We start from the raw sequence: 20322 nt of genomic DNA, 5'->3' as shown, positions 1-20322 counted from the left end.
CCCTTCATCTCTGGTGTCCATCAGGTTTCTTTTGGGGGCTACAGTGTTTTTCCTCCCCTTTGATTTCTTTGGAATATTTATCCATTCAAATAGTGGGAATTCTTACCTCTTCATTACTGACTGAGGTACAGTGGGCCATAAGCCCTTTCGGGGGGCACCCGGGTATTTTATGCAGTCACCATTTGTGAGTACCCTCCCCGTGGACGGGTAGATGTGGTTCTCATGTGATGTAGCCATTTCCAAGCCTAGACTTTAAAATGTATGGTTTGTTTTGGGGGTTTTGCAAAAGAGCCTTATCGCCTCCTTCAGAAGAGGAAGTGTGTGTGTGTTCTGTTTAAAACAGTGAGTGCTTCGTATCAACTGACTGTTGGAAAAATGAAAGGCTACAGTAAATTACATTTCCGTTGACTTTAACCCTTGATTTCACTTGTTTAAATCTGTAAGCCTGTTTCCTTAATGTTCTAAAATTAAATACCTTGTTCTTTTTCTTTTTCAGTCAAAGATGACTCAAATCATACAATAGGAGTGGAGTTTGGTTCAAAGATAATAAATGTTGGTGGTAAATATGTAAAGTTACAGATATGGGATACAGCAGGCCAAGAACGATTCAGGTAGCTTTCTCTCTACCTTAATAAAAATATTTGAAAATTGGATTTGAAATAACCAATTATCGCCTTTTAATATGTGTAGTTGTCTTCTCCCCTACACAGATTTCAGAACCTTCACCTCTGGAAGCTTAAAGAGCAGCTTCTTGTCTTAAAGGACTGTTTTCTCCAGGTGACACTGACTTGCTAAAGAACGCGTTAGAATCTCTCTTGAGCGAACGCATCCTAACGTAGAGGCTGAGTTATTCTTTGGGATTAGCGAGTACATTTGGAGGACGTGACCTTGTGTATTCTGCAGTATACTTTGAGATTAAAATTAAGGCAAAGTAATAGCACAACAATTTCTTCTCTGTCTTCCACTTTTAAAGGAAAATTTTTAAAAACCTCTTTTGCGGTTTTCTTTTGTTTTACATTAACTAGCACGTGCTGATGGCTGGTATACGTTCCACCAAATATTCTCTCCTGCACATTTTTATTACACTATAGTCATAATTGATGTTTGAAATTATGACCCCAGATCACTGCATAGGAGGTTACATGTTTAATAGTCTGTAACTACTAAAGCAAGAAAGTAGATTGATATTTTAGGTGTGTTTTTTGAACAGATACACAAAGTCAAAACAGAACGGATATTCACGGTCTTAAAATTCAGTTAAGTAAAACTCACTCTCACTATACGCATTTCATTTCATTAAAGTCAGGAGTATATTATATTTTAAATGTTCAATAATTGTTTGCTTCAGAAATATCGAAACCATTTTTAATCACGATCATTCTTCTGGAACCACTCATCAAACACGCAGACTTGTGTTTTCTCAGCCCCGAACCCTCACCGGAATGACTATAAAATAACAGAAATGGCATTAACTCGCAAACACCCAGAAAGGGAGGGTACGTGATTAGTGGATGGTGACTGACTAAAAGCTACATCTAAGTGCCCATAATGGGGGAGGCCAGGGAGCTGGAGGCCACATCCTCCTGCTGAGTCCCGAGAAAGGTCAGGATTTGGAAGCTTCAGGTTCTACAGGAGGGAGGTTTAAAGTGTTTCTGTATGTGCGCACACACACACACACACACACACACACACGATGAGAAGTTCAGTCTCTGAGTTAAAGCAGGGTCTAGACGCGAAGTCATAAGGCGCAGCAGAGGACAGGGACGAGGGAAGGACTGAAAAGAAGGAAATCGGTGAAAGTCTGCGAACCCTCGCCCTCTTCTCCCACCTCTTCCCTGGCTGCTGGCCGCCAGGTGCGTATTCAGGAGAAACAATTTTTCTCTGCAGAAGAATGAGTAGCCCCAAAGGAAAGGCCTAAATATATTAACATGTTGGCGTCTCCAGTGGAATAGCCCAATCTCTGTGATTTTTCTACTGAAGAAATGAGATTCCAGATGTATCGGGCCCGCCTTAGACCAAATGCAGATGAATGGGGCAAAAAAATCCCAACTAGCGTGCGTGTCGTGTGAAATTTCAGAGGACAAAGAGGTAGTGGCGATACAAAAAGACCCCCGGAAGAAAACCACAGTCACATTAAAGGAGCAGAAATGGGGATTGCATTTCACCGTTCAGCAGCAGCAGGCAGAAGTCAGAAGATACTGAAGCCTCCCGTTGCCAACTCAGCATGAAAAAGCCCATTCCGACCTTGGAAACTTAGCCAAACTATCAATCAAGTGTGGCAGATACTGAAGTCAGAAGACCTTCAGATATTCAAGACTAGGGGAAACAAAGGTCTTTCACACACTCTTTCTTAGAAGCTTCGGGAGGGTATGCTTCATCAGTACAAAGAAGTGAACCCTGAAAGAGGATGGTGAAGTCCATCCACCCAGCTGGGGAGAAGAACAAGGAGGCACTGCAGGCCGGTTGGGGGCAGGCAAGGGTGCTCCCCGGGAGGAAGAGGAGACGGAGGGAAGGGGGTGGGAGGTCATGAGTGTGCTAGATTCTTACCAAAGCAGGAAAGCAGTAAGCCCTGAAACTCGCAAGTCGAATAGTTTCATAAGCATTTTACAGAAAGATGAAAGCAAATGCCGGAGAAAGGAAACGAAGATCCACGAGAGTAGGGACGTTTGTGCGTTTCTTTGTTGCTTCTCCAAAGCCCCGGGGAGAAGATAGCACGTAGGTGTTCAACATGTATTCTGTTAGTGACTTCATTTCGGAAAAAAGTCAAGTGCAAGGGAAGGAACTCGCCTTGGGAGTGGGGCTCCCAGGAAGAGTGAGGCGGGAGACAGTGGAGTTTCATGTTGAGACTTTCAGCGCTATTTCCTTTTGAAACTATGTACCTGTATTACTCTGTTTTAAATGACTTTTGAGAAACACTAACTGCCTCAAAAAAGTACTCTTAAATGCTTAAATTTGTATACTTGAATAATTTGTTAGACACCACATGTCAAAATACCGTGTTTTAAAGTGAATGACGCAGCCGATATAATTCAGTTTATCTTGAGGAAAACTCTTACCCCTTTCTCTGGAAACTAGATGTCTGCTAGTTTCTGGAAACTAAAATAGAAAAGAGTTGCCTCCGCGTATGTGGAGAAGAGGCCTCCCTCCAGTCCGAGAGGCGGCCCCAGGAAGCACTCACAATGCGGCCCTTCCCACGCTGCACCTGTCCGCCAGGTCTCCAAGCATATGCCCTGCAGAGCGCAGTCTACGGGTAGAAAGGAAAAGCCTACAAGCTATCTATGTGCCTTTGGAGTTTAAGAGCCGAGAAATACATTTAAAAATAGCTGCCCTTTTCAAAGTATCAAACTAATCATGAGTCATCTTGTTTGTTTTTGATAAGTTCCCCAGTTTTCTTTTTGCCCTAAAGATAGGCACTGTTCTGTGATGTGTATTTTCTGACACCAAACGGGGGGTTTTCCACACCTGTTCTCCAGTTTTCCGATACCAACTCAGTGTCCAACAATTCAACTCCAATTCTGACTCTCTCTGGAGTTAGCATCCGACCCCACAGGCTAAGGGGTCCCACAGACGTGCTCCCACTTCATACACTAGTCCTAAATTAGGTGCCCAGGCCATCCTCCCTTCTGCCCAGCAAAATACAAATTCACAGGTTCCCACAACACATCCCCCAGGTTCAGTAATTTGTTAGAACAGCTCACAGAACTCAGGGAAGGACTGCATTCACTGTCACCAGCTTATTATAAAGGGTACAACCCAGGAACAGCCAAGAGATGCATTGGGCAATGTATGTGGGAATTGGGCGCTGAGCTCCCAGGACCTCTCTGGGTGCTCTGCCCTCTCTGCCCCTGCAAGTGATCATGAACTCAGAAGCTCTCCGAACCCTATCATTCAGGGGTTCTTACGGAGGTGTCGGTGGGTGAACACGGTTGATTCAATCATCGACCGTTGGCAGTTGAGGTCCATTTCCAGCGTCTGAGCACAGGAAGCCTTGTAGGTGTTGACGAGGAATTTGGTTGCTCAGGAAAATGGACCAGGGGACGCAAGTGGCCGTGGGGACACGCGTGGTAGTGGGTGACTGCAGGGATCCAGGCGGAGACCGGTGGTTTGGGTTAGGATGGCCCTGGTGAAGCTGGAAGAACATGGACGATGCAGGAGACGTCAGTTAGTGAGCCAAGACCTGACTGGTGGGTCCAGTGTGGAGAAGGTTGAGGATAAAAGCAGAGTTTTCTGGCTGATAAACAGAGGGGCGGTGGCGTTCCCCACCCCCCAAACCAGAATGGACGTGGCGGGTAGGAGCCAAGACGTCCTGTCTTGTAAATGTTAAGTGTGACATGTTCATTAGGCAGTCACGAGGGGGTGTTGGGGCAGCAGCCGGATCTTCCAGAAGTAGCCCGAGCCGCAGATTACTCTCGGGTCAAGGTGTGACTAGAAGAGAGAACCGGGGACTGAGCCCCAGCTCCGAGGAACCCTGGGACAAACAGGGCAGGCTGGCTCGCGAGAGTGTGACCCCGAGCTGAAGGAGGAGAAGCGGCCAGTGAGGGAGGAGAGGGGGGCGGCTGGTTCAGGGAGGGGTGAGGCGGGGTGGAGCGATGAGGACCCAGAAATGCCGCCGGACTCGGAGGAGCGGACACGGACTCCAGAGCAGTGGTGAAGAGAAGGAAACAGCTGCTGGGGACAACTGCTTTGGAGGAATTGGGGTGCAGAGAGGAACAAACAGCGGGACGGTAGCCGAAAGGACTGTGCCGCACGTCTTGCTGTTCGAGATGGGACGTAGCGGAGCACATTTTATGTTGCTGATGGGGGGTGGAATCTAACAGAGAAGGAGAGACTGATACTGCTGGGGAGAAAGCGGGTTACTGAGAGAAAATAATCCTGAGGACCGTGAGAACGGGTAAGATGTGTCAGCGGCACTCGGTTGGCATAGGCGAAGCGGCCTTTCCTTGTTAGGAGTGGGGAGGGGAAAAGAAGGTGAGTACGGGGCGGGGGGGGGGGGGCAGTGGCTTCCCGGTTGGAAGATGCAGTGGCCTCCCACCCGAGGACTTCCCTTTTCCCGGGAAAAGAGGGGGGCAGCTACGCAGGGCCATGGAGAAGGCCTGAAACTCCCCAGAGGAAGCAGGGCAGGAGTGCGGGGTGCTGAGCGCCCGCCTAGGGGTTCTGATGGCTCCCTAAGACGCTTTGCCCCTCCTTGTAAGTCCAGAGCCTATCTTGGGTGCTGGGGGAGAGCTTCATCTACCTGTTAGGAAATGTCATCGTCTCAGCCGCACGTCCCCCCACCTCCCCAGCGTTTCCGTGACGTGATTTCAGACAGACGAGCCGCCCCCCGTGCGCTCGCTCAGATGTCTGCATCATTTCTGTTTGAATGCAACACCTGTCCCTGCGCGGTGGTCTGCAAAGCAAAAAGAGGTGACAGTGTTCAGTGGGAGAGGGTCTTGATTGGCCGGAAGTAAGAGTAGTGTAACTCTTTCAGGTCTGTGACGAGAAGTTATTACAGAGGTGCTGCGGGAGCACTCCTCGTCTACGACATCACCAGGTAACGTGGACCCCCCCCCCCCAATCCCCACCCCCGGTGGAAGAGGCAGCCCTGCTCCCCGGAGCCTGGTCTTGCCAAAGCGCACCTACGTGCAGTGTGTGCTTTGTGCCTGGGATTCTGGAATCCCCTCGGCCCCTTCATCCGGGGCTTTAGAGGTGTCTGAGCCAGCCGCTGCCGCCCCTTTGCCACGTAAGGAAATGCAGCAGTGAGGTTTTAGATAAAGCATCCCCAGCGGTTCATTAGGTTTCTTAGCTTGATGCTTTGACACATTCCTCAAGGTTCCCAAAGTGAACGTTTCCGTGTGGTAAATTATTAGAAGTCATCGATGTCGACGAAAGGTGAGGGCCCAGGCTCTGGGCTCTGACCGCCCGGGTTCGCATGCAGCTCTGGGCGGCTAGCTGGGTGGTCCTCGGGGAGGGTGCCGTAGCGTCTGGACTTCAGTGTCCTGGTCCGTTACAGGGAGCGCTGATAATTGCGTAAGACTTGGGAGGTTTGCAGCTGGTTAAATCGGTTGGTGTTAAGGCTCTTGGCACACCATAAGGATCTGAGTGCACTGTCACCCACGTATCACGAATTAAATTCGAAATCTGGTTCCTTAGTCTCACTTGCCCCACCTCGAGGGCTCAGTAGCCTCACGGGACTGGTGGCTGCTGAATTGGACGGTACGGATTATAGAACGTTCTTGTCCTTGCAGAAGTCCCATCAGACAGCACTGATCTCAGTGTGTGCCGGCACCACCTTAAAAATGTCATCTATACCCTATCATCTGGCAGCTCTTTCCGGTAGGAACTTGCCCAAAGAGTGTCACCTTGCTGCTGTGACACCCGGTCTGTGTGTTCGGAAGGAGGCACCCTGGCAATGAGGTGGGCAGCTCCTGGCCCGGCCCTGCCGCACTTGCTCAGGCAGTGAAAGGCTCAGCTTGCCAACTGCAAAGTCATCAGGCTAAGTAATCTGCCCGCAGGGCAGATGTGGCCCTGAATGTATCAGGACAGAAGACGGCAGATGGCGGAGCTGGTCCTGGAGTCCGACGGACCCAGTCAAGTCCTGGCTCCGCCACTGGCTGCTTGTGTGACTTTGGGCAACTTAATTAATCTCTCCGGGCCTCAGGCTTCTCATGGAAGAGGGAGGTAGAGTTTATGCACAGAGTCTTTATAAAGAATGTGATAAATTCTTACAAAGTACGAGCACGCCGCACAGACCTGCTACATGATAGCAGCTACCTGTTAGAACTAGAACTTGCTTCCCCACGTTGCACACAACTGAGCCTAGAGCTAAGAGCTCAATAAATATTAGCAAAATGAATAAAGGAACTTCTGTTTCCTTTTGCACCGATTGGGCAAAAACAAATAGCAAAATGTCTGACTTGCTGTCGCCATTTTTCTGGAAGGAAAAGAAACAAACCCTATGGCGTGGTGTGTAATTGAGCATTCGGGTTACCTGAGTAACCTTAAAGGTTGTTGACATTACCCTGACATGTTTAAAAGCAGTGTGAGTAGTGTGAATGATTGGAAAGAGTTGCTAGTTTTATAAAAAACATGTATTATTTTCACAATCTTATATCATGCAGCCGAGAAACCTACAATGCGCTTACTAATTGGTTAACAGATGCCAGAATGCTAGCGAGTCAGAACATTGTGATCATCCTCTGTGGGAACAAGAAGGACCTGGATGCAGATCGTGAGGTTACTTTCTTAGAAGCCTCCAGATTTGCTCAAGAAAATGGCAAGTGACCTTTTACTTAATACTACCGCTTTTCAAATGGGCGGATCTGGGGGTAACAACATTGCTTTGGGTTTACCGTATCTACTGAAATTTTAGGATTAAGCCGTACTTAAGAAATGTGAGATCTCCTGTGGTTTTTAGTAAATTTAGACTTACTTAACCTATTTTCACTGTATTCTGCCCGCCAGGTTACGATGAGGATAAAAGCAAGTGTGCTAATACCGTGTAATGACCTTTCAGTCCAAGGTCTTTGAACAGCCCAGGCTTTGGTCTAAAGTGAAATTTATACTAATAATTTTTAAAGGCCCTAATCAGGTGATGTCCTGTCCTTTTTTTTTTTTCCCCCCCTCTCTAATGTAATTTGGAGCTAAGTTGGTAAAATGTTAGATCTAAATAGAAGAGGAAGCAGTGGAAGAGATACTAGGCTTATTGGCTTTATTTTAGTTACATTAAATTAAAGTCATTTGGTTCTAGATGCCTTTGAAACCTCTATGATTTTCCATACAGAACACCAGAGAGCGACACATAAAATTAATGGTTGCTTATAGATCACAAAACGATCAGAATTTAGACATTTTAAATAATTTTTAGAACCAGTCAAGAACTAAAATATCCTAGCGCCAATTGTCACTTGGAGTCTAGGACTGCCAAATTATACTCTTACAGATTGGCGTTGTGCTAAGAAAATAAGCATGGGAGAAGAACCTAAGCCATCGTGAGTTTGGAAAGAAACCATTTAGAAATACAGAAGCAAGGCGAGCCCGCCTCCCCACTGGGGTAGTAAGCGCCCTGGTGGATACGAAGAGTGTTAATTCATAGAAGGCCTCTTCGCCGTCAGAAAGACAAGCTGCCGTGTAGTCCCCTCCAAAATGAAAAACCTTTCGGTTGTATCCATGGTGACATGAAGAATACTTGGAGGATCTCCATCTCGTGTCGACAGCTGGGCCCTTTCTAGCAGCCTGCTTCCTTACCGAACGCTGGAGCTCGCACGGTCTCTCCAGTAGACTTAAGTGCTAGCACAAGGCGTCTCCCGCTTTTCAGGAAAGCGTAGATGTCTTCTGACATTTAAAAAGCCGTATTTAGGGGCGCCTGGGTGGCGCAGTCGGTTAAGCGTCCGACTTCAGCCAGGTCACGATCTCGCGGTCCGTGAGTTCGAGCCCCGCGTCGGGCTCTGGGCTGATGGCTCAGAGCCTGGAGCCTGTTTCCGATTCTGTGTCTCCCTCTCTCTCTGCCCCTCCCCTGTTCATGCTCTGTCTCTCTCTGTCCCAAAAATAAATAAACGTTGAAAAAAAAAATTTAAAAAGCCGTATTTACATTTATTGATTTTATTTGCAGAAATATGTGGTTCGTAAGTAATAAATTGCTTTTTTGCCTGCCGTTCGAAGAGAATTCTGAACAGGCTGTCCATTATTGAATTGTGATCGTCCTCTAAACATGGCTTCATGTTTTGTTTGATGTCACTTTTAGAGCTGATGTTCTTGGAAACAAGTGCACTAACGGGGGAGAACGTGGAAGAGGCCTTTGTACAATGTGCAAGAAAAATACTTAACAAAATTGAATCAGGTAAAAAGTTTTCCATCAATAAACTTTTCTTCAGCATATTTTACTGTCTAGCCCGGTAGTATCACCTTTTAGTTTTCCAGGAGTGATTTAGTTCCGGAGTATTCTCTCTACATCCGCCAACCTCAAATTGCCACTTATGGTTTTGAAGGCGTTGTGCACATGGCTGAGGTGAAACCCCACCCTTGTTCATAGTGGCTTCCATGGCCCACTGGTGACAGAGGATGGGCAGTCGGGGCCTCAGTGGGTGTTGGCTTTCAGAACCCCGGCCTTTTTGGGATCCATCGCTTCGAGGAGGAAGATTGGAGCTCTGTTCGCTCTCTGACAACAGCTTACTAGCCCTGCTGGGCCACGGTCATGTGGCGTGATGGTGGACCGCCTGCGTGAGGTTAAGGAAGTTATGGGTACATGCACGATGTTGGTACTTGCAGCTTGTACCTCGTGGATAATTTATTTCTGAAGCTAGCCGAGCATGCTTCGGTAGTAACGCGTCTCGTTATTTTGTTGTATTTGTCGCTTCAGTAAAAATGAGTTTAAAATAACCTGGGGCTCCGGGGTGGCTCTGCCAGTTGAGTGTCCGACCTTGGCTCAAGTCATGGTCTCACGGTTCGTGAATTCGAGCCCTGCTTGCGTTCTCTGCTCTCGGTGCAGAGCCTGCTTCAGATCCTCTGTCTCCCTCTCCTCGCCCGCTTGCACACACTCTCTCTCTTTCTTTCTCTCTCTCAAAAATAAACAGTTTTTAAAAAAAAACATAAAAAAATAAAATAACCCTGGTTTAGGCAGCCGACAAAATAGTATGTAGTTGTCATTATTAAAGTTGAGTTTTGTGGGGCGCCTGGGTGGCGCAGTCGGTTAAGCGTCCGACTTCAGCCAGGTCACGATCTCGCGGTCCGTGAGTTCGAGCCCCGCGTCGGGCTCTGGGCTGATGGCTCAGAGCCTGGAGCCTGTTTCCGATTCTGTGTCTCCCTCTCTCTCTGACCCTCCCCCGTTCATGCTCTGTCTCTCTCTGTCCCAAAAATAAATAAATGTTAAAAAAAAAATTTAAAAAAAAAAAAAAAATAAATAAAGTTGAGTTTTGTTAAGATACCGAAATTATATGTAGACGTTCACTTTTTAATCGATTCACTCAAATATCCGAAGGTTGGTTCTTTGTCAGGTGCTAGCATACAAAAATGAATTAATCACAACCCTTGCCCTCAAGAAACTGTCTTTCATGAGACACATCAAAAGATCATTACAATACGGTGTGGAGGATACAATAATTGGGAGGCGCATAGAATCCTGGGGTCGCACAGAGAAGGGGACCCTGCCCAGCCAGGTCACGGAGGTGGTGACCCTCCAAGAGGAGGTGATAACCGAGCCCAGTCTTTCAAAATGTAGGAATGAGCCAACCTAGGGAGTGGAGAGGAGGGTAGTCCAGCAGAAGGGACAGCAGGAGTTGAGACTGGCAGAAAATGACCGCAAAGTTGAAATCACTAGAACAGTGGGGGGGGGGGGCAGAGGAGAAGGTTGGAGAGAGGCACCTGCCAGGCCAGTGATTCTCATCCAGGATCTGGAACTTTGTCCTGTGGGTTACTGAGTCTCACCTCTGGCTGTCCACTAGAGTCACCTGGGACACGAAACTTCAGATCCCAGGCCCCACCTCTTGAGATGCTGATTAATTGGACCAAAGCGTAGTCTGGGCATCAGCATTTCTAAAAGCCCTCGTATGTGATTGACTCTAGCGCTCCTCCAGGATTGAGAACCATGGCTGTATGGGATGGGAAGCTATTCAGGGATGGGATCAGTGAGTGGTAAGGTCAGGTCGCGACCTGAGATACATCATGCATGTAGGCGGCCACGTCGAGGACGGAGTGAAAGAACAGGACTAGAGACCAGGAGAGCAATTAAGGCATTTTTGAGTGATCCAAGTAAAATATGACTGATTAAAGCTTTAAGGAGGATGTGGAAGTAAAGATAAGGAGATATAGAGGAATCTAAGAAATATTTTGGTAGCAGCGTCATGTGACTCCAACGCTAAATAGTAGGGCAGTTGGTTTTGGGGTGAGGGGCGCGGTGAGGCGGTGGGGTCAGGAAGGCATGAGGAGCCAAGGATAACTAGATGTCACACTTGGGTAACTCGGTAAAGAGATGTCATTAAGCCAGAGGATAAGCGGGCTCAAGGGAATGAAGGGGAGTCCGTTTCTGATGGGTTCCCGTTGCAGTGCCACTGGCACAACAAGCACGTGCAGTTACAAGCTCTGGGGAGAGGTCTGGGCTGGCGGTATCCATTTGGGAGTCATCAGTACGTTGGAGTAGTCGAAACTACGGAAGGAACGTGATCATCCGAGAGCAGTTGAGAGTGAGAAAAGCAGTGATCAGAAGCAGAGCCTTGGAGGGGTGCCTGGGTGGCGCAGTCGGTTAAGCGCCCGACTTCAGCCAGGTCATGATCTCGCGGTCCGTGAGTTCGAGCCTCGCGTCGGGCTCTGGGCTGATGGCTCAGAGCCTGGAGCCTGTTTCCGATTCTGTGTCTCCCTCTCTCTCTGCCCCTCCCCTGTTCATGCTCTGTCTCTCTCTGTCCCAAAAATAAATAAACGTTGAAAAAAAAATTAAAAAAAAAAAAAAAAAAAGAAGCAGAGCCTTGGAGACCGAGAGAGAAGAGGAGGAACCTACAAAAGAGAAGGAAACGGTCGGAGATGTCTGGAAAGAGCCAGGGGAAAGTGGGTATCATTTCAGCCCAAACACTAAGCGAGTCAAAGACTTGTTCGCGATCGAGTGAGATGGAGACCAGTCTGATAAGCTAAGAACTAAGCTAAGAAATAGCCACAGGGGTGGGTAATAGGAAGTCACTGATCATCTTCATCAAGAACAGCTCCAGCAGAATTATGAAAATAGAAGACAACAAAGGAGGAACAAAGAGGAAGTGAGAAAGCAGAGTGAGTTTTCATTCCTCTCTTGAGGAAGAAGGTACTGGTATGGCAGGGTACAAAGGAGTAAAGAGGTTTCGGTGATGGAAGACATTTTAGCATTTCTAAGTGCCGAGAGAGAAAATGAGGTAGAAAGTAAAGGAGAGGAGGTAGGGAGAGGGCATGACAGAGAAAGTAGGGCACTGGGTGAGGTAGTGGGAGAGAGGGTCGAGGGCCCAGATACAAGAGAGGGAAACTTCATCCTTCTGGATTTTCTTGATCTGAGAACAGAATATTTTTTCTTTACGAAATTTGGCACAAAAACTGTTACTTTTAAAGACTCTATAACATACGTTGTTATTAAAATTGACTTGGTGTTGAGTGTTGTCAAGCTCAGCCTGAGATTTTATTTAATTACCTTGCCGCCTTAATACTGCATCCATGAATATAGTACACATAAGTTGACTCATATAAAACTTTCAAGGTCTATTTCTTCTGAGATCCTCAAAATCATAATTATGTCTAGGTGAAAGAATATGAAGATATTAGTTAAAATTTTTCAGCAGTATTTTTTAAATATGGTTCAAAAGCCATCATTTCCTCCTCTTTTTTTTTCTTTTTGTACACAAAAGTTAGCATACTATAAATTCTGCTGCATCTTGCTTTTTGTACTTACTAGATCTACGGATTTTTACAAATCAACATACAGAGACTTCCCTATACATACATATGCTAAGGTACACATGTACGTATTTTGTGTGCACATGTAATATTCAGTTGTCTGTGTTGCCATAATTTATTTAACCAGTCTACTTTGGACATTTGGATTATTGCCGACATCTTGCTGTCACAGATAATACTGCAGTGAATAACTTTTTATATTCTCGTTTCGCATGTGTGGAGTGTGTAGGATAAGTTCCCAGGAGTGGAATTGCCAGGTCAAAGAACCTAAGCATTTGGATATTAGGTCGAGGCTGTCACATTCCTGCTATATATGAGGAATGGAGCCCCACTAGAATGAATAGAAGTGCTTATTGCACTAAAGCCACGCCCACGGGGGATATTACCACACTTGGGTTCGTACCATTCTGGTAAGCAGGCAGTGGTCTCCTTGTAGTTTAATTTGAAATTAATTTAGTTTTGTGTACATACTACGTTCACATAATTCCAAATTCAAAAAATACAAAAGAGGATACAGTGAAAGTCTCCCTCCACACCCCTCTCGCGGCCCCTAGCCATCTAAAACTCCTTTTTTTTTTTTTAACGTTTATTTATTTTTGAGACAGAGAGAGACAAAGCATGAATGGGGAGGGTCAGAGAGAGGGAGACACAGAATCTGAAACAGGCTCCAGGCTCTGAGCCATCAGCACAGAGCCCAACGTGGGGCTCGAACTCACGAACTGCAAGATCATGACCTGAGCCAAAGTCGGCCGCTTAACCGACTGAGCCACCCAAGCGCCCCTAAAACTCCTTCTTAAAGCCAGCCGTTATTATCACTTCTTTATATATCCTTCCAAAGGTATTTTTATGCCCATGCGAGAAAATGTGTATATGGTTTTACTCCTTTATTCAAAACATTGGGTTTTTTTTTTTATGTTTATTTATTTATTTTGAGAGAGTGTGAATGGTGGAGGGACAGGGAGAGAGGGAGTGAGAATCCCAAGCAGGCTCCACACTGTCAGTGCAGAGCCCGGTGCAGGGCTCAAACTCATAAACCGTGAGATCATGACTGGAGCCAAAATCAAGAGTCAGATGGTCAACTGACTGAGCCACCCAGACCCCCCTCAAAACACTGTTTACACACAGTGTTCTGCACTTTGCTTTTTTCACTGAATGTATTTGGGGCACCACAGAAACATAAAAACTTCTTTTAAAGAAGACTTGCTTGGTCCTCAGGTGAGCTGGACCCAGAAAGAATGGGCTCTGGTATTCAGTACGGAGATGCTGCCTTGAGACAGCTGAGGTCACCACGTCGCGCACAGGCCCCAAGTGCTCAGGAGTGTGGTTGTTAAAAGCAGCACGGGAGTGCACAGGTAGGTGCTCACATCACAGCATCTTTGCTGACACAACCTTGTACTCTTCGTTACTTGGGCGTTCTATACATGCTTAGCTGTAAAGGTTGCTGTCACTTTTTGCAGCTACGTTGAAATGGAGAGGTGATTGTATAATTAAAATTAGGTATTTTCAACAACAGCGTTGAAACATTCTTCTCAAGCTCACATGGAACATTCACCAAGATAGACAACATTCGGAGCTATAAAACACACCTTAACAAATTTAAAAGAATAGAAATTACACAGTGTCTTCTCTTAGACCGCAATGGAATTGAACTCGAAATCAATAACAGAGAGATAACTGGAAAATCCAAAATCTGTGGAGGTTAACACAGTTTTAAATAACTCGTGGGTCAAGGAAGAAATCTCAAGAGGAACTTAAACACATTTGGAATTAAATGAAAATCAAAACACTGCTTATCAAAATGTGGAATGTGGTGTAAGCATTGTTAGAGGGAAATTTATAGCATTGAATGCATAATTAGAAAAGAAGAAAGATCTCAAAATCAGTCATCTAAGTGTCCACCATCAGAAACTGGAAAAAGAAGAGCAAATTAAATTCAAAGTAGGCAGAAGAAATAATAAGAACTAGAGCAGAAATCAATGAGATGAAAACCAAGAAATCAATGGAGAAAAATGAACAAAATCAAAGCTGATTTATTGAAAAAGATCAATACAATCAATAACCTTGTAGCCAGGCTAATTAAGAAAAAAGAGAGACATAAATTACTAATATCAGAGATGAAAGAGGGGAATCACTGCAGAGCCTATGGACATGAAAAGGATAGTAAAAGAACACTATGCCCACAAGTTTGATAATACAGATGAAACAGACCAATTCCTTGAAAGACCTATTTGCCAAAACCCAAGAAAAAAATAGACAATTTGACTAAGTCTACATCTATTAAAGAAACTGAACCAATGATTAATAATCTTCGAAAATAGAAAGCACCAGGCCCAGATGGGTTCACTGGTGAGTTCCACCATTTAAGGAAGAAATTACACCATTTCTCTACAATCTCTTCCACAGGACAGAAGCAGATGGGATACTTGCTACTCGTTCTACGAGACCAGCGTTACCCTAATTCCAAAACCAGACAAAGACATGACAAGAAAACTACAGACCAGTATCTCTCATGAATATAGATGCAAAAATCCTCAATAAAATTTTAGCAAATCGAAGCCAACACTGTACAAAAAAGAGTTCTATGCCACTTCCAAATGGGATTTATCCCAGGTATGCCAGGCTGGTTCAACATTCCAAAATCAGTTAATGTAATCCATCATCACATCCATGGGCTAAAGAAGAAAAATCACCCGATCACATCAAGAGAAAAATCATTTGACAAAAATCCGACACCCATTCATGATGAAAATTCTCAGTAAACTAGGAATAGAGGGGAATTTCCTCAACGTGGGGAAGAGTATCTATAGAAAACTGCTAACATCCTTAAACTTGAAGCTTTCCAATTCATAACAAGAAACAAGGAAGGATGTCTCTGCTCACCACTCCTTTTCAGCATCATCCTGGAAGTTCTAGCTCATGCAGTAAGACAAAAAAGGAAATAAAAAGTACACAGATAGGGAAGGAAGAAATTAATGTCTCTGTCCGCAGACAACATGGTTATCTATGTGGAAAATCCAAAAGAATCCACAAGCTCCTACGCAAGCGGTTATACGGCAAGGTTATATGGCAAGATACAAGGTTAATAGACAGAACTCAATCACTTCTCTATGTACCAGCAATGAACAAGTGCAGTTTGAAATTAAAAACACAATACTGTGTATATTAGCATTCAAAAAAAGGCAATACTCGGGTCTAATTCTAACAAAATACGTGTAAGATCTGTATTAGGAAAAACCAAAGTGATTCTAAAGTTGACACGGAGTGACAGAAGACCCAGAATGAGCACCACTGTATTGAAGGAGAAGAACAAAGCTGGACGACCATAGATCCTGGACTTCAAGACACTATACAGCTATGGTCGTCCAGACAGTTTGGTATCGAAAGCATGAACAAAGAGATCAGTGGACCAGAGCAGAGAGCTCAGAAATACACCCACGTCAATACAGTCAGCCGATCTTTGATGAAGGAGCAAAGATGGTCCTTTCAACAGACGGTGCGAGAACAAGTGGCTAGCCACGTGCAAAAAATAAATAAGACTCTAGACACCACACACACACACACACACACACACACACCCCTTACCCCCCTTTTCACAAAGATTAAATCAAAATGGATTACAAACCTAAATGTAAAACATAAAACTATAAAACCCCTACAGGATAACGTAGGAAAAAGCCTAGGTGATCTTCAATGTAATGATGACTTTTTAGATACAGCACCAGAGGCACCATCCACGAAAGAACCAGTCAATAAGCTGGGTTCCGTTACAAAACTTGTGCTCTAGGAAAGACACCAAGAGAGTGAGAAGACAAGCCACAGACTGGGAGAAAATATTTCTGAAAGACATCTAGTTAAGGATTGTTATCCAAATAATACAAAGAAGGGGCGCCTGGGTGGCGCAGTCGGTTAAGCGTCCGACTTCAGCCAGGTCACGATCTCGCGGTCCGTGGGTTCGAGCCCCGCGTCGGGCTCTGGGCTGATGGCTCAGAGCCTGGAGCCTGTTTCCGATTCTGTGTCTCCCTCTCTCTCTGCCCCTCCCCCATTCATGCTCTGTCTCTCTCTGTCCCAAAAATAAATAAACGTTGAAAAAAAAAAACCAAATAATACAAAGAACCCTTAAAACAGGTGGCAGTGAGTATACGAAAAGATCCTGCACATCATATGTCATCAGGGAAATGCAAATTAAAACAGCGATGAGGTACCACCACAGCATACTTACTAGAATGGCCAAAATAAAAGACGCGCACAACACCCGATGCTAGCGAGGGCGTGGAGCAGGAGAACTGTCATACGTCCCCACCGGGAATGCAAAATGGTCCGGCCGCTTTGGAAGACAGCGCGGCAGCTCTTACAAGACTAAACATTCTCCTACAATGTGATCCGGCAGTCTCACTTCTTGGTATTTACCCAGAGGAGTTGAAAACACAAAAATCTGCACGTGAATGTTTAAAGCAGCTTTATTCATAATTACCAAAACTTAGAAACGAGTAAGATGTCCTTCAGCAAATGGATCACTGAAGTATGGTACATCCAGGCAATGGACAATTCAGTGCTAAAAAAAAAAAAACCCCAAAAAACAAAAAAACTCTCAAACCATGAAAAGGCTACATATACTGTATGCTTCGAACAAGATGACATTCTGGAAAAGGCAAAACTATGAAGATAATTAAAAGATCAGGGGTTGGGGTTGGGGGGGATGAATAGGCAGGGCCTAGAGGATATTTGGGGCAGTGAAAATACTCTCTATGATACTGTAACGATGGATACATTTCATTATATATTTGTCCAAACCCATACAATGTACAGCATCAAGAGTTAACCATAGTGTAAATAATGGACTCGGGGGGATGACGATGTGTCAGTGCAGCTTCATCCCTGGTAACACATGTTCCACTCTGGTCTGGGATGCTGATCACGGGTGAGGCTCTGCATGTATGAGGGGCAGCGGGTATTTGGGAAACTGGGAAATCTATGAACTTTCCCCTCACTTTTGTCGTGAACTTCAAACTGCTCCCAAAAAGTAAAATCTCAGTAAGAAGAAAGTCCTAAAGCAACCACTACAATAACATGACGAAGAGTTTTGGCTCATTAACCAACATAGGAATGAGAAGGAAATAAACACGTAATTAATCTAAATAACCAAAAAGAAGGCAGAAAGAGGAAAGGGAGAGTGAGGAACAGATCAGACAAATAGAAAACAAATAGGAAATGGTAGATTAAACTCTACAAATTAAAAAAAAAACGTTCTGCTTAAAAGAATGTAAACTATAGGCTCTTAGAAAGGAAGGAAGGGTGGTCGTTGATGGGAGTAATTGAGATAGAGATTCTTCTGCCTTTGTATCAATACGGAGAGGTTTTTTGGTTAACTGGAGTCTAAATGTGTCTGTTGCTAAAATAGGCTTTTTTTTTTTTATAAAATTTGCAAGTAGAGATCGTAGCTTTGTAAAGCTTCCCTTTTCCCATTTGCCACGGTGGACTTTTTTATGCACCTGCAACATCGTCTAACAGGTGTACATGATGTTTAAGTGGAGTAGGCAGATCTGTTCGCCAAGTCCCTATGGGACTTTAAGCTGTATTTGTCTGCACATTTATAGTTATGCGGATTTCTAAATTGTTCTTCATATTTTTTAGGTGTTCAGGTGTTATTTGGGGCACAGTTGTCGGAGCTTGAAGAAGAAGTTTTTTACCACCGTCTTTTTCTACTTTATACAGAAGTAGATATTCCTGCGAAGAAGAATAATTTGGGGTAATATGCAAGCTAGTAGATGTGGCACAGCAAATCATATAATAAATCTCATTAAATGGACAGTACCGTTAGAGGTATACATGTATGTAAAAATTTTCTGGTCCATATTTTCCCTTTCATTTTTCGTTTAAATCCTCACTGTGTGCTGTATATAGACTCTTACTCAATACGTCTCCACGGCATGGTATCTGATGTAGGATCTGATAGAACGTTGCTCCCAGTGCAGTCTAAAATTTTATTTTCCTTAATCGTCTGAACTAAAACCTGTCGATGGCGAGTGTACTTTGATCATCCTGTCAGCTACATTGCACAGTTGGTTATATTGATGACCCGGTATTCGAAGACTCTGGCATTGACGGCCAGTGAGATGCTTATTTACTTCCCATTTGCCACGGTCCACAAAGTGTTTACGTAACCCACACTTGAAATACTAGACCAGTAGTTACTCAGACACGGAAATAAAATGGAAAATGGAGTTTTTCCATGAACTTGACGCTTTCCAGCACTCTGTTGATTTTACAGCACCTTCGTCCAGATCGATTCAGGAAGTGTAGCCAGAGTACCTGCTGTGTTTTAGGCACTGTGATCAGCACTAAGGATTCTGTTACCTTTACCCAAACTTACCAGGAAATCGATTCTACTTTCGGCTGTTGGTAAATGCGACGGATGGTATAACTGGGGCCGCTCACCTGTTCCCCGTTTGCTGCTCTGTCTGGTCTCCCTGCTGGAAAACACTGTTCGTTACTGTGCTTTTCCTAGGATTCGGTGTATGACGTCACTGCCTCTTTTTTCAGTCTTTTATTGTTTCGTGTTCATTTTAAGGAAACCCACTAAATCAAGTTAATATTAAAGGAATACCACTCATCAAGAAATTTCTGTATAGCTTTTGCTGAATACTTAAATGCCTTACTACGGTTATCGAGTTGACATGTTTTTAATTCACATAAGGTATATCGAAGTGTAATATATATTGTATTACAAAGACTTGTTCTAATATTTTAAAATGTCGATGCAAAAAACGTATAACAGAACTTTTCTTTAAAGTTGAAATACAGTATTACTTAAGGCCAAAAGGTTAAAAAGCATTCTTCACCTTATATATGTTCTTTCACTGTGACTTTTCGCTGCAGACTGACTGGTGAATTTCACTGCCTTTCAGTTAGAAGCTGCCACTGCTTTTGTTGTTCGATTTAATCAACAGAGCACAGTGGCACTAGAAACTCTGGGAGGTGACTTGGGTAAAAAGATCAGTATGTATCTGTGTTAGGTGTCTTAATTTTGCTTTTTTTTTTTTTTTTAATGCCTGGAATATTTTTGTTTTGAAAAGTCAGAAAATGAAGTAAGTTTTCAGACTGAACTACTACATGGACCTCGCTGGAAGAATGTTCGATTCGGCGTCTCATTTATGATAGTTCTGCAGGCTGCTCACTTTTGAACAGCTCTTTGCATGGGATAGGAGCATGTCTGTTCTGCCACATCGCTTGATTCAAAAGCAAGAATTTTTAAAATAAGATGTTAACTTGGTTTACAAATGAGCCTATTAATTAAACCACAGGTACTGCATAGAATTCCACATCGTTTGACCAATAAAAGTTGCTGGAGAACCAAACCATGGTGGTTCTTAATAAAGGCCTTTCAGGAAAAATGAAGAAGGGAGATAATTTAGTATATTGGTCAGTGGAGTGTTTTCCAACGCCCTCAACCAGTTCTCTGATTCTCCAGAGGTATGAGGGGGGCGGCCTACAATTCAGTTCCAATATTCTATACCTAGAGATAGCATCAGATCCCGCAGGTTACGGGCTTCGTCTGCCCCACCCCAACACACACACACACACACACACACACACACACACACACACTTCAGATACCACTAGCACAAGGATGTGTTCTTGTTCCCCAACCTGGAACCTCATCACATCTTGTTGTTCAAGAGTTCAATCTCCAGCCTGCACCCACCCTTCCCAAGTTGAGGTGGCGGGCCTGGAAGTTCCAGCCCCTCTAATCGTTTGGTCTTTCTGGTGACCAGTCCTATCCTGAGGCTCACGGGACCCCACCCTAAGTCACCTCATTAGCATAAACTCCAATGTGCTCCAAAGTGACACTTGGTGATTAATAGCAGACACCCCCATCGTGGAAATTCCAAGGGTTTTAGGAGCTCTGTGCTGGGAATCAAGGATGAAAACCAAATACACGTTGTT

General features: G+C 44.6%; 1 protein-coding gene and 1 long non-coding RNA gene across 3 annotated transcripts; both read left to right on the top strand.

Moving 5' to 3' along the window:
* Positions 1-496: 496 nt before the first annotated feature.
* Positions 497-1318, top strand: LOC121023212 (uncharacterized). Its single transcript, XR_005787293.1, has 2 exons — positions 497-611; positions 691-1318. It is a non-coding gene; the product is annotated as an uncharacterized LOC121023212 (long non-coding RNA).
* Positions 1319-5840: 4522 nt separating this feature from the next.
* On the top strand, positions 5841-19773 carry RAB4A (RAB4A, member RAS oncogene family). Of its 2 annotated transcripts, none has more exons than XM_040464951.1 (5): positions 5841-5868; positions 7136-7252; positions 8720-8815; positions 13594-13730; positions 18010-19773. In XM_040464951.1, the coding sequence occupies exons 1-4, from the start codon at positions 5856-5858 to the stop codon at positions 13707-13709; spliced, it is 342 nt and encodes a 113-aa protein (XP_040320885.1). In that variant the 5' UTR covers positions 5841-5855; the 3' UTR covers positions 13710-13730; positions 18010-19773. The 2 variants fall into 2 exon arrangements, with proteins under 2 accessions (XP_040320885.1, XP_040320886.1); XM_040464952.1 differs by lacking the exon at positions 18010-19773 and adding an exon at positions 14782-15912.
* The last annotated feature ends 549 nt before the right edge of the window (positions 19774-20322 follow it).

Source organism: Herpailurus yagouaroundi, unplaced genomic scaffold (genome assembly GCF_014898765.1).
Source record: "Herpailurus yagouaroundi ecotype Mexico unplaced genomic scaffold, PumYag 530, whole genome shotgun sequence".
Taxonomy (NCBI): Eukaryota; Metazoa; Chordata; class Mammalia; order Carnivora; family Felidae; genus Herpailurus; species Herpailurus yagouaroundi.
The sequence above is the reverse complement of the archived record's forward strand: the minus strand, read 5'-3'. Positions and strand labels throughout refer to the sequence as shown.